The 11,838-nt window shown below is 46.4% G+C and overlaps 1 protein-coding gene across 1 annotated transcript; it reads right to left on the minus strand.

Annotated features, from left to right (window-relative positions):
• Positions 1-362: 362 nt before the first annotated feature.
• Positions 363-4,802, minus strand: LOC121537969 (zinc finger protein 64). The gene is made up of 6 exons (XM_041845652.2): positions 4,574-4,802; positions 4,109-4,270; positions 3,697-3,843; positions 2,922-2,984; positions 2,557-2,808; positions 363-2,321 (listed from the first exon to the last, which is right to left on the minus strand). Exons 1-6 carry the CDS (start codon positions 4,593-4,595, stop codon positions 760-762), a joined length of 2,208 nt encoding a protein of 735 aa, XP_041701586.2. The 5' UTR covers positions 4,596-4,802; the 3' UTR covers positions 363-759.
• Positions 4,803-11,838: the final 7,036 nt, after the last annotated feature.

Below are 11,838 nucleotides of genomic sequence, written 5' to 3' on the forward strand. Positions count from 1 at the left end.
TTAGGAACTTCTATTGACAGACAATGGGTGACTGGAAAGCCTAGGTAGCAGGTAATGGCAAGCTATTTCTGTCCATACCTGTCTAGGTTTTTGATGTAAGTTATCAATTTCGATCATGGAGGTCTGACTTTGTAATGTTAATACTCTTTCATGGTCAATGACAGGTTGGTTAAAGTAGAAACATGCACCAAGGACAATACATTTCAATCATCATTACAAAAACAATAAGAAAGTAGCACAAACAAGCAGATACTGTTTTAATTTGTTTTTCTGAAATTAATAATTAATTATTAATATGCCATTTAGCAGACGCTTTTATCCAAAGCGACTTACAGTCATGCGTGCATAATTTTTTTTTTTGTGTGTATGGGTGGTCCCGGGGATCGAACCCACTACCTTGGCGTTACAAGCGCCGTGCTCTACCAGCTGAGCTACAAATGCCCTATTTCATGACACTTTAAACAATGCACTGTCTTCATGTTCATCTGAATTGAAAAGTTCATATTAGGAAACATGTCAAAGATGATTGTAGTCAGATTGACTAGTTTGTACCAAACATGCTTCATTTTCAACTCTGGATTTATGATTAATAACTAAGCTAACCTAAACATGACAAAGCTATGACATGAGTCAAGAGTCAATGTAATGTAACTTGCACATGAGAACATTCTGTAACAGAACATGAGCTGCTATCTAACCGGTTGTTATAACTATCTATTTGACCTGTTGCAGACATACAGTACAGTAATGGTGGTCTAATCAGTCTTGGAGGCCATCAATGGTGTGTGTGCCTGACACTGAATAGAGGTTCTGTGTAGAGACTGAGAGTTGTTCTAGAACAGGCTGATTCTGGGCAGTCACCACCAGAGGCAAGCCGTGGATGACCACTTCCTGGCTGCCTAAACTGATGCTAGGGACCATGAGACTACTGTCCTCCTCACAGGTGTTAATGCCATTGTCCCCAACCCTGTGCACCACTGTTACCTGTGCCTGCTTGGCCAAGTCTTCCGAGGGGCCACCTTCGCTACACATCATGTCCGGGGGCGGGAACCTGGAGGTGGCCGTGGTGACTAGGTTACTGTGGTTCCCTCCCTCCGTCACCACAGTAACCTCTGTACCCCCCTCCTGGATGAGAGCATTGAGGCCCTCCAGGTCTGAGCAGGTGGTGATGAAGGTCTGTGTGCTGCTATGGTGGGCTGACAAGTCCTGGGAGGCCATGGCTGACTGAAGTAGGGCCTGGTGGAGAGGGTTACTGCTGTCCCCTGGGGAGAGGTGTGTCAGCAGGACTGTCTGAGGCTCCAGAGAACCCCCCTCTACCTGGCCCTGAGCTCCTAGCTGCTGTATGGGCGTGAGGCTCAGGTTGACCTGCTGGATCATGGAGTTCACCACCATGCCCTGGGTCTCTGGGCTCAGGAAGACCGTGGAAGATCCCTTGGTGTGATGCTGGTGCTGCCCAACGTCCACACCCACCCCAGCCTGCAGGGGAAGGAAGGAGCCCTCCTGACCCAGAGGGTGGGATACTATGATTTGGAGCTGGGCACTGCTGTAGGGGGCCAGGGGGTCTGAGGCCAGGGGAGCCAGGGGCACCTGGTGGAGTGGGATCTGGGTGGTGTGGCTGTCCTGCCTGGATACAGGGCTCACAGTCACACCACTGGGCTGGGAGGTGATGGGCTGGAGCGTCTGCTGGGAGTCTGAGTCCTGGTGCCGCTTCCTGTGGCTTCGCAGAGAGTCCTCCCTCACGAACGACGCCTCGCACAAGTCACAGCGGAAGGCCCGTGTCGCGTCCAGCTTGGCCCGGTACCGGGAGCTCACAGGCTTGGGAGGGTCCTCTCCGTTACAGACACTGGCTTTGCCTCCTTTCCCACTGACACCTGTGCCTTTTTTAGGCTTGTCCACGTGGCACTTCTTCTTCTTGTGGATGACCAGGTTGCTGCGCTGCTTGGTGGCGAAACTGCAGAAGTCACATTTAAAGGGTCGCTCCTCAGAGTGGATCCTCTCATGGACCTTGAGCGCCCCCTTGCTGGAGCAGGAGTAGGTGCACTTGGAGCACTGGATGGGTTGAGTGGGCTGGTGCTCTCGAGAGTGTTGCCGCAGAGCTGTTTTATTGGTGCACTGGAAGTCACAGTCAGGACAGCGGAAGGAGTTGGCCGTGCCGTGTTTTATCTGGACGTGTGATTTCAGGTTGCCCTTCATGGCACAGCGGTAGTCACAGAAGTCACACTTGTAAGGCTTCTCACCCGAGTGGATACGGATGTGCCTCTTCAGGTCAGAGTTGATCTTGAACTTTGCTTCACACCGAGTGCACTGGAAAGGTGCGTCCCCTAAAGTAGAGGAATATATACATTTTTAGAACATCAGACAAAGAAAACGTATGTTTGTCAGACTTTTTTAGAGGTCAAAATTGGTCTTATATCGGGATAAATCCATGTGCCATATTTCAATCCCAAATGAACGCGAAACAATGTAGACCATTTGATAACCAGATTTGATAACCAGACTTATACAACTTGTGAATACCAATTCAATGCTTGTAGTAATCAACCCAAGCAGACCCACCAGTGTGTGAACGGAGGTGCACGGTGAGCTGGCTGGAGTTGCGGCTGGCATAGGGGCAGATCTGGCACTTGAAGGGCCTCTCATCATAGTGGATACGGAGGTGTTTCTTCAGACTGCTGCTGTCAGCCGCAGCGTAGGGACAGTACTTGCACTTGTGAGGCTTCTCTCCCGTGTGGGAGCGGAGGTGCATGTTCAGCTTGTCCCTCCGGCTAAACCGCTTGTGGCACAGCTCACATTCAAACGGCTTCTCACCTGGGCCCACACAACGATTGGAGGACAAATTAATGTTAAAAATCGCAATACATACTATGATGAGAAATCAATAATTTAATTTATAATAAAATGACACCGGTATTATTACATACCAGTATGTGTTTTGAGATGCCGCTCCATGTCCTTTTGACCGTACTGTGTCTTGAAAGAGCAACCTAGGGGCAAAGGAATAAATTATGCATTTGATTAGAAATGTGATTGATTCATGCACCCTGAATATAACAGTGTTGTTTGAACCACATTTCAAGACCATTTTACTGTACTAATGGGTAGTGTAAAAGCCAGCTATAAAAATGTAACTGACCCAGAAAAGAGCCAATTGGTTGTAACTGACCAGCGGATATTGTGCTCCCTCCCTCCCTCCCACCCTCCCACCCTCCCTTCCTTCCTTCCTTCCTTCCTTCCTTCCTTCCTTCCTTCCTTCCTTCCTTCCTTCCTTCCTTCCTTCCTTCCTTCCTTCCCTCCCTCCCTCCTTCCCTCTCTTCCTTCCTTCCTTCCCTCCTTCCCTCCCTCCTTCCTTCCCTCCCTCCTTCCTTCCCTCCCTCCCTCCCTCCCTCCCCTCCCTCCTTCCTTCCCTCCCTCCCTCCCTCCCTCCCTCCCTTCCTTCCTTCCTTCCTTCCCTCCTTCCCTCCCTCCCTCCCTCCTTCCCTCCCTCCCTCCCTCCCTCCCTCCTTCCTTCCTTCCTTCCTTCCTTCCTTCCCTCCCTCCTTCCTTCCTTCCTTCCTTCCTTCCCTCCCTCCCTCCTCCTTCCCTCCCTCCTTCCCTCCTTCCCTCCCTCCCTCCCTCCCTCCCTCCCTCCCTAGCAGCAGCATGGAAGGTATGTGTCACAGGAGTAATAAAAGAGGAAAGAGGGAGTGAGGTACCAACCCGAGAAACAGCAGCTGCGTCTCTTTGAACTCAGGGCAGGTTTTAATTTTTTGGAAGGTGTTTTAGAGGCTTTGGTCAAGATCTTTTTGACACCTCTCATAACACACGTCTGGTAGGTTTCCTCAAAAACAAACTCTGTGCTGGAATCTGGGGGGAAAAGTGGAAAGGATTTCTGACTGTATAGGATACATTTCCAGACAACTGAGTAATTTCTCTAAACATCAGACTGTTACCATGGTTACTGAGTAACCAAATAACCCATTTTTACTTGTCTTTATAACAAGTTGTATTTCAAGGAGAAAATATATAGGCTATGCATTGTTCCAATGGTATATTTAAGAAGTCTGGGGTAAAATGTTGTAATCTCGTCAAACAAGCCTGTGGATAAGACATCTTGTAAGAGTGGTCTTACCTGTATGAGTGGGTGCAGAGTTAGATGCTGATATGTCAGAGGAGGGTATGTGGCAGCCATTTTGCTTGTGGGCAAGAAATACTTCAAAGTTATTGTACTGCTGCTTACAGAACCCACAGATGTGGATATCTGGGCTCACTTCCACAAGTACATGGTTCCCTCCTGTTGATGAGGAAAAGAGGGGATAAAACCCTGCTTTCATTTAAGAACATTGACAACCAATAGCCTACCCTGCAAATACCAAGACTCATCTTACACCTTTGCGTAGGCTGTGCATTGTGTTTGAATAGGCTTTGCAACTTGTAAACAGAGCTAGCCATATAATTGCAAACAAAACTGACTGATGATTGATGATAAAGGCATTGGATAACTTATTTAATACACAGATACCGCCAGATTAACAACAACTTTCAATGATTAATTGGACTACCAAGTGGACTTTGTTTAGAACATTTGAGTTCTTACCCTCTCCGTTGAATGATGCCATTTTCACGCTAATATAGCTGGATATCAATTCAGTTTAGGGCTCCCTAAAGGTAGGCTACCGACTTACGACAGGAAACTCGATTGGAATTAACTCAACATAAAGTCTACAACACATCAAGCACCTTTGAAATCGAAACATTGTAATTATCTACTGACTTTTAGCAATGAACTCCACTATGACAACATTGCTGCAATCATTTTATGACAGACTTCCTCTTCTATGGTATTATGGCCGTCCGCAAACAAGCGTTAGAGGTGCATGCCGCCACCTACTGTACATGTTGTAAACATATTCATTGTAGGAAAAAAAGGGCGATTTTTTAAAATAACATCCCATTCCTTCAGTCACATTCAAATTCAAGTAACATCCCTACACAGGCTCATGGGCCTGTTAGGGCAGAACATCCTTTTACAGGATTTCTTGCAATGCCTCGGCTGTAAACTCACTTAGTCACAAAAATCGTTCTGCTGCACTCACATTAAAAAATAAACAGTAAACTTTACACTCACAAGAGTTCCAAAGGAATAGAGACATCTCAAATGTCATATTATGGCTATGTAGAGTGCATTCGGGAAAGTATTCAGACCCCTTCACTTTCCCACATTTTGTTACGTTACAGCCGTATTAAAAAAATAAAAAATACAAATTAATAATACATTGTCATCAATCTACATACAATACCCCACAAAATAATTTTTTGCAAATGTATTAAGAATAAAAAACAGAAATATCACATTTACATAAGTATTCAGACCCTTTACTCAGTACTTTGTTGAAGCACCTTTGGCATTGATTACAGCCTTGAGTCTTCTTGGGTATGACGCTACAAGCTTGCCACACCTGTATTTGGGGAGTTTCTCCCATTCTTCTCTGCAGATCCTCTCAAGATGGGGAGCGTTGCTGCACAGCTATTTTCAGGTCTCTCCAGACATGTTTGATCGGGTTCAAGTCCGGGCTCTGGCTGGGCCACTCAAGGACATTCAGAGACATGTCCCGAAGCCACTCCTGCGTTGTCTTGGCTGTGTGCTTAGAGTCGTTGTCCAATTGGAAGGTGAACGTTCACCCCAGTCTGAGGTCCTGAGTGCTCTGGAGCAGGTTTTCATCAAGGATCTCTCTGTACTTTGCTCCATTCATCTTTCCCTCGATCCTGACTAGTCTCCCTGCTGCTGAAAAACATCCCCACAGCATGATGCTGCCGCCACCATGCTTCACCGTAGGGATGGCGCCAGTTTTCCTCCAGACGTGATGCTTGGCATTCAGGCCAAAGAGTTCAATCTTGGTTTCATCAGACCAGAGAATCTTGTTTCTCATGGTCTGAGAGTCCTTTAGGTGCCTTTTGGCAAACTCCAAGCGGGCTGTCATGTGCATTTTACTGAGGAGTGGCTTCCATCTGGCCACTCTAGCATAAAGGCCTGATTGGTGAAGTGCTGTAGAGATGGTTGTCCTTCTGGAAGGTTCTCCCATCTCCACAGAGGAACTCTGGAGCTCTGTCAGAGTGACCATCAGGTTCTTGGTCACCTCCCTGACCAAGGCCTTTCTCCCCAATTGCTCAGTTTGTCCGGGCGGCCTGCTCTAGAAAGAGTCTTGGTGTGTCCAAACTTCTTCCATTTAGGAATGATGGAGGCCACTGTGTTCTTTGGGTCCTTCAATGCTGCAGACATTTTTTGGTACCCTTCCCCAGATCTGTGCCTCGACACAATCCTGTCTCGGCGCTCTACGGACAATTCCTTCGTCCTCATGGCTTGGTTTTTGCTCTGACATGCACTGTCAACTGTGGGACCTTATATAGACAGGTGTGTTCCTTTCTCAATCATGTCCAATCAATTGAATTAACCACAGGTGGACTCCAATCAAGTTGTAGAAACATCTCAAGGATGATCAATTGAAACAGGATGCACCTGAGCTCAATTTCGAGTCTCATAGCAAAGGGTCTGAATACCTATGTAAATAAGGTATTTCTGTTTTTTATTTTTAGTGTTTTTGCTAACATTTCTAAAAACCTGTTTTCACTTTGTCATTATGGGGTATTGTGTGTAGATTGATGAGGAAAAAACGTAATTTAATAAATTTTAGAATAAGGCTGTAACGTAACAAAATGTGGAAAAAGTGAAGGGGTCTGAATACTTTCAGAATGCGCTGTACAGTGTTGTAACAATGTGCAAATAGTTAAAGTACAAAAGGGAAAATAAATAAACATCATAAATAACATAATAAATAAACATCTCCTTCAATCCGGGGACTGGCACACAATATTCTTCCTGTCTGCATACACTTGATACATGCCCAAGTCATTTATAACACTGGAGGGGCTTGTGCACAAAAGCTCTTACAGGGTATCTCATAACGCCTAGCTGTACACGAGAAGGGAGAGACTCATCAAAAAGCAATAATATGGACAAATTGGGATCCTTACTCCATCCACCATACAGGTTAGTCAACGTGCACCAATCACTTCCTCTACTTCCTCTGGTATATCATCTGCATCCGCTTCATGCGCAACCCCAGAAATAACCCCCTTGACAGGCGCCCTGCTTCAGAAATCCATGCAAAAAATATTTTTGAAGCGCAAAGCAAAGCTGTTCCGCGGACACACAAAACATCTTGTGGCTCTCACCGACGGCACCTTACCCAATTCATCCATTATACTCGGGACTTCGAACGGATCCCCCAGGTAACATTGATCCAAAACCCTCACACCGATTATAAACAAATCTAGGAATTTCTTAGTATCCATCACAACTTTACTTATTTTGTTTATTTTATTTTTTCCACGACTGCAGTCCACTCATTCTCACTCCCTGTACTCTCATCTACACCAACAGATTCGAATAAAACATGAGTTTCCACCATCTTCCCTCGGATGCCTTTCCATGGGCCATCTTATGACAGACTTCCCCCGCGGGGTCTGGAGTGAAGGAGGAGACGCGTTGGACAACTACGGGGAGTTCGCTCGCCTCTTCCGTGCAGTCTTCGATCACCCTCCCGAAGGAAGAGAGGCGGGCGAGCGGCTGGTCCATCTGAGGCAGGGGATGAGGACCGCGCAGGACTTTGCCTTGGAGTTTAGAACTCTAGCTGCTGGGTCCGGGCGGAACGAGCAGGCCCTCGTCGACTGCTTCCGGTGAAACCTGCGAGAGGACGTCCGAAGGGAGCTAGCCTGCTGGGATACCACGTTGACTTTCAACCAGCTGGTGGACATGGTCATCCGGTAGGACAACCTGCTGGCTTCAAGAGGACGTCCTGGAAGGGGCCTGCCCGTTTCACCCCCCTTCAAGGAGAGTAAACGAGGAGAGTAAATGAGGTTACGTTTGGTTACTACTCCCTCCTGATTACCATATTAACCCCTCGTTTCACGTGTCTCTCCTCAGACCGGTGGTGGCTGGTCCGCTCCAGGGGGCCCCGGTGTACTCCGTCCGTTCCATCCTGGATTCGAGGCGTCGGGTGGGGGGCCTTCAGTACCTCGTGGAGTGGGAGGGGTACGGCCTGGAGGAGCGGTGCTGAGTCCCAGTGAGGGATGTCCTCGATCCCTCCCTGTTGCGGGATTTCCAGCATCGCCATCCGGCTCGCCCTGCTCCGCGTCCTCCTGGCCGTCCCCGAGGCCGGTGTCGGCAACGCTGCTGGAGCTGTGCGTCAAGGGCGGGGGGGGGTACTGTCACGACTTCCTCCAAAGCTGCCTAATCTCCTTGTTCGGGCAGGTTTCGGCAATCGTCGTCACCGTCCTTCTAGCCACTGCCGCTCCTCATCTCATCATTCCATTTGTTTTGTCTTGTTTATTACACACACCTGGTTCATATCCCCTCATCAGTACCTGTATCAGTATTCCCTCTGCCCCCCTTGTCTTTGTGTGGGATTGTTTATTGTGGAGGTGACTATAGCTCGGTGGAGCTATATTGTATTTTGTATCACCGGGATATTCACCCATGTGCCTTGTTGTCTCCAAACACTGGAGTGTTTTACGCATTGCTGCGTACCGCTGTCTTACCGAATAAACCATTTATTCTGTGATTTACCCTCCTGCGCCTGACTCCGTCCAAATCACCCGCCACAAATAGCGAATGGAGGATGCTTTTCCCATGGTTTATTTTCATGCCAGCCAGGTAAGCTATACTCCTGTTGTAAAGATAAGGAATGTGTTATATTATGAAAGTTGAGAAATAAATATAGTAGGCCTAGCCTATAGAAAGCTGATGGAATCCTCCTCTTTTTAATAGAGGCCATCACAGCCTATAGAAATGTTGCGCAACATGAGCTCATGGGCTCTCATGAAGTGTTTGATTAGATTTTCGATTACATTTGCATTGATGTCAGAGTGATTAGAGGGACAATAGCGTGCTGAGTACCAAGCAGTTAGCACGTTTGGTAGGCTACTAATGACCATCAGCAGCATCAGAGCGTGGAGAAGCCTAATTACCATGACTAAACGGTCACGTGGAATTTGACTGCCTTTATGACTCGTGACCGCCAGTGTGGCAGTAATACGGTCACCGCAACAGCCCTAATGGCAATGCCACTTCACTGATTCCTTCCATGCTGAAGCAGTAAATCCTTGAAAGACAGACATGCTTACTCACACACCGCACATACGCACACACACAATAAGCTGTTCCATATAGGGCTTGCAGTTGACATACGACGCCTCCTGGCAGCCATGTTGGAAGACCACCGCATTAATTCTTCCGACAACAACAGCCGAGTTGCTACCCCAAACTGCATGATAACAGTGCCTAAAACTAATTGATTCATCACCACAGTCATTTTCTGTGGATTATTTGGCTGGCAGGAAAGACAATGGGGAAAAAATATGTTTACAGATTCCCCCGCAATCATGAAACACGATTGGTGACAACAATGAGATAACACTCAAGAACTGTCAGAAAAGCGAAGAAACCTTTTTGCCCATCAAGACCAGAACCCAGACAGCTGTCAGTACAGGGTCTGCTACGATAATTTCATCACTGGTAAATCAAGTCTGATCGATTTCGAGTTTAGTTTAGCTGTTATGCTGACCAGGTGTTAACAGCAACACTAAATTAGCCAAAATTGGCTAGCTAGATCGTTTGCAGTCTAGCTATTAGCACGTGTCGAGTAAGTTTCACGTTTTGGGGAAGCAATTTTTTCACCATAAAAAGACACCTTTATAACAAATGATTGCATGCGTCTATCATCACATTTGCAGACTAATGTAAGCCTACTATTCCTAATGTGATGAGTAGATTGGATAGTGATCATTTATGCTATTAATAAGCGTGTAGTGGTATAGGTTTATAGTCTATATCAGAGACGTTTCTTTCCTTTGCAAAGGAAACATGTGGCCTTTGATAAACATTTGATGCAATTCTACTACACTTCATATGACTGGAGACATTAGCAGAATATTTTTTAATACGATGGTAGCCTAGGCCTACTGTACTGATGACACTGACAACATATCAATAAAAACGACCTTGCCTTGAATGCAACCATGTAATCTAGAATATGACATTAATTTGACAAAAGCTGGATCCCTTCTAGCCATGACCATGAAAATGGGAGACGCAAAATGACGTCCATATAGCCTGGAGGACCTTATTGTCCCAAAAAACTCCAGTGGTTATTATATACTGAACTAAAATATAAACGCAACATGTAAAGGGTTGGTCCCATGTTTCATGAGCTGAAATAAAAGATCCCATAAATGTTCCATATGCACAAAAAGCTTAGTACTTTCCAATGTTGTGCACACATTTCTTTACATCCCTGTTAGTGATAATTTCTCCTTTGCCAAGATAATCCATCCACCTGACAGGTGTGACATATGAAGAAGCTGATTAAACAGCATGATCATTACACAGGTGCACCTTGTGCTGGGGACAATAAAATACCACTCTAAAATGTGCAATTTTGTCACACAACACAATGCCACAGATGTCACAAGTTTTGAGGGAGCTGACAATTGGCATGAATGTCCACCAGAGGTGTTGCCAGAGAATTGAATGTTCAATTCTCTACCATAAGCAGCCTCCAATGTCGTTTTTGAAAATTTAACAGTATGTCCAACTGGCCTCACAACCGCAGACCACGTGTATGGCGTCGTGTGGGCGAGCGCTTTGCTGATGTCGACGTTGTGAACAGAGTGTCCCATGGTGGCAGTGGGGTTATGATATGGGCAGGCATAAGCTACAGACAATGAACACAATTGCATTTTATCAATTGCAATTTGAAAGAACAGAGATATCGTGACGAGATCCTGAGGCCCATTGTCGTGCAATTCATCCGACGCCATCACCTCATATTTCAGCATGATAATGTCGCCAGGATTTCTACACAATTCCTGGAAGTTGAAAATGTCCCAGTTCTTCCATGGTTCCCGCCAATATCCAGCAACTTCGCACAGCCATTGAAGAGGAGTGGGACAACATTCCACAGGCCACAATCAACAGCCTGATCAACTCTATGCAAAGGAGATGTGTCACGCTGTATGAGGCAAATGGTGGTCACACCAGATACTGACTGGTTTTCTGATCCTCACCTGTACCTTTTTTTTAAGGTATCTGTGACCAACAGATGCATATCTGTATTCCCAGTCATGTGAAATCCATAAATTAGGGCCTAATGAATTTATTTCAATTGACTGATTTCCTTATCTGAACTGTAACTCAGCAAAATCTTTGAAATTGTTGCATGTTGCGTTTATATTATGCCATTATTGTCACGATCGTCTTGTAGCGAAGTAGACCAAGGCGCAGCGTGTGAAATAAACATGACTTTATTTAATTAAAGTTTCGAAATACAAACAAAACACGATTCGTGAAGTCCACGGTTAACATACCGACACGGAACAAAAACCCACAACACCCAAGGGAAAACATACAGTTTAAATATGGCTCCCAATCAGAGACAACCAGCCGACAGCTGACACTCGTTGCCTCTGATTGGGAGTCACACAGGCAAACATAGACATAGAACAACTTAGAATACCCAACATAGAAAATGAACACATAGAATGCACACACCCTGGCTCAACATAATGAGTCCCAGAGGCAGGGTGTGACAGTACCCCCCCCTAAAGGCGCGGACTGCGACCGCGTCTAAACAAAACCCCAAACAGGGGAGGGCTGGGTGGGCATTCCTCCTCGGAGGTGGCTCCGGCTCCGGCCTTGACCACCACCCCTCCATAATTCCCCCGTAGCGCCCCTGGTCCGGTCTGACCCCGCTGGCTGGATCTGGACTGGACATAGACGGAGCGGATTGCTTACGCTCCGTTGTG

Source organism: Coregonus clupeaformis, chromosome 24, assembly GCF_020615455.1.
Source record: "Coregonus clupeaformis isolate EN_2021a chromosome 24, ASM2061545v1, whole genome shotgun sequence".
Taxonomy (NCBI): domain Eukaryota; kingdom Metazoa; phylum Chordata; class Actinopteri; order Salmoniformes; family Salmonidae; genus Coregonus; species Coregonus clupeaformis.

Bases quoted from the DNA above. Each gene is read 5' to 3' on its own strand.
- LOC121537969 (XM_041845652.2), bottom strand. From the start codon at position 4,595: ATGGCATCATTCAACGGAGAGG. The intron at 3,844-4,108 runs GTAAGACCACTC...TTTTCCCCCCAG, and splicing joins CTCTGCACCCACTCATACAG to ATTCCAGCACAGAGTTTGTT. The intron at 2,322-2,556 runs GTGGGTCTGCTT...CCTCTACTTTAG, and splicing joins GCACCTCCGTTCACACACTG to GGGACGCACCTTTCCAGTGC.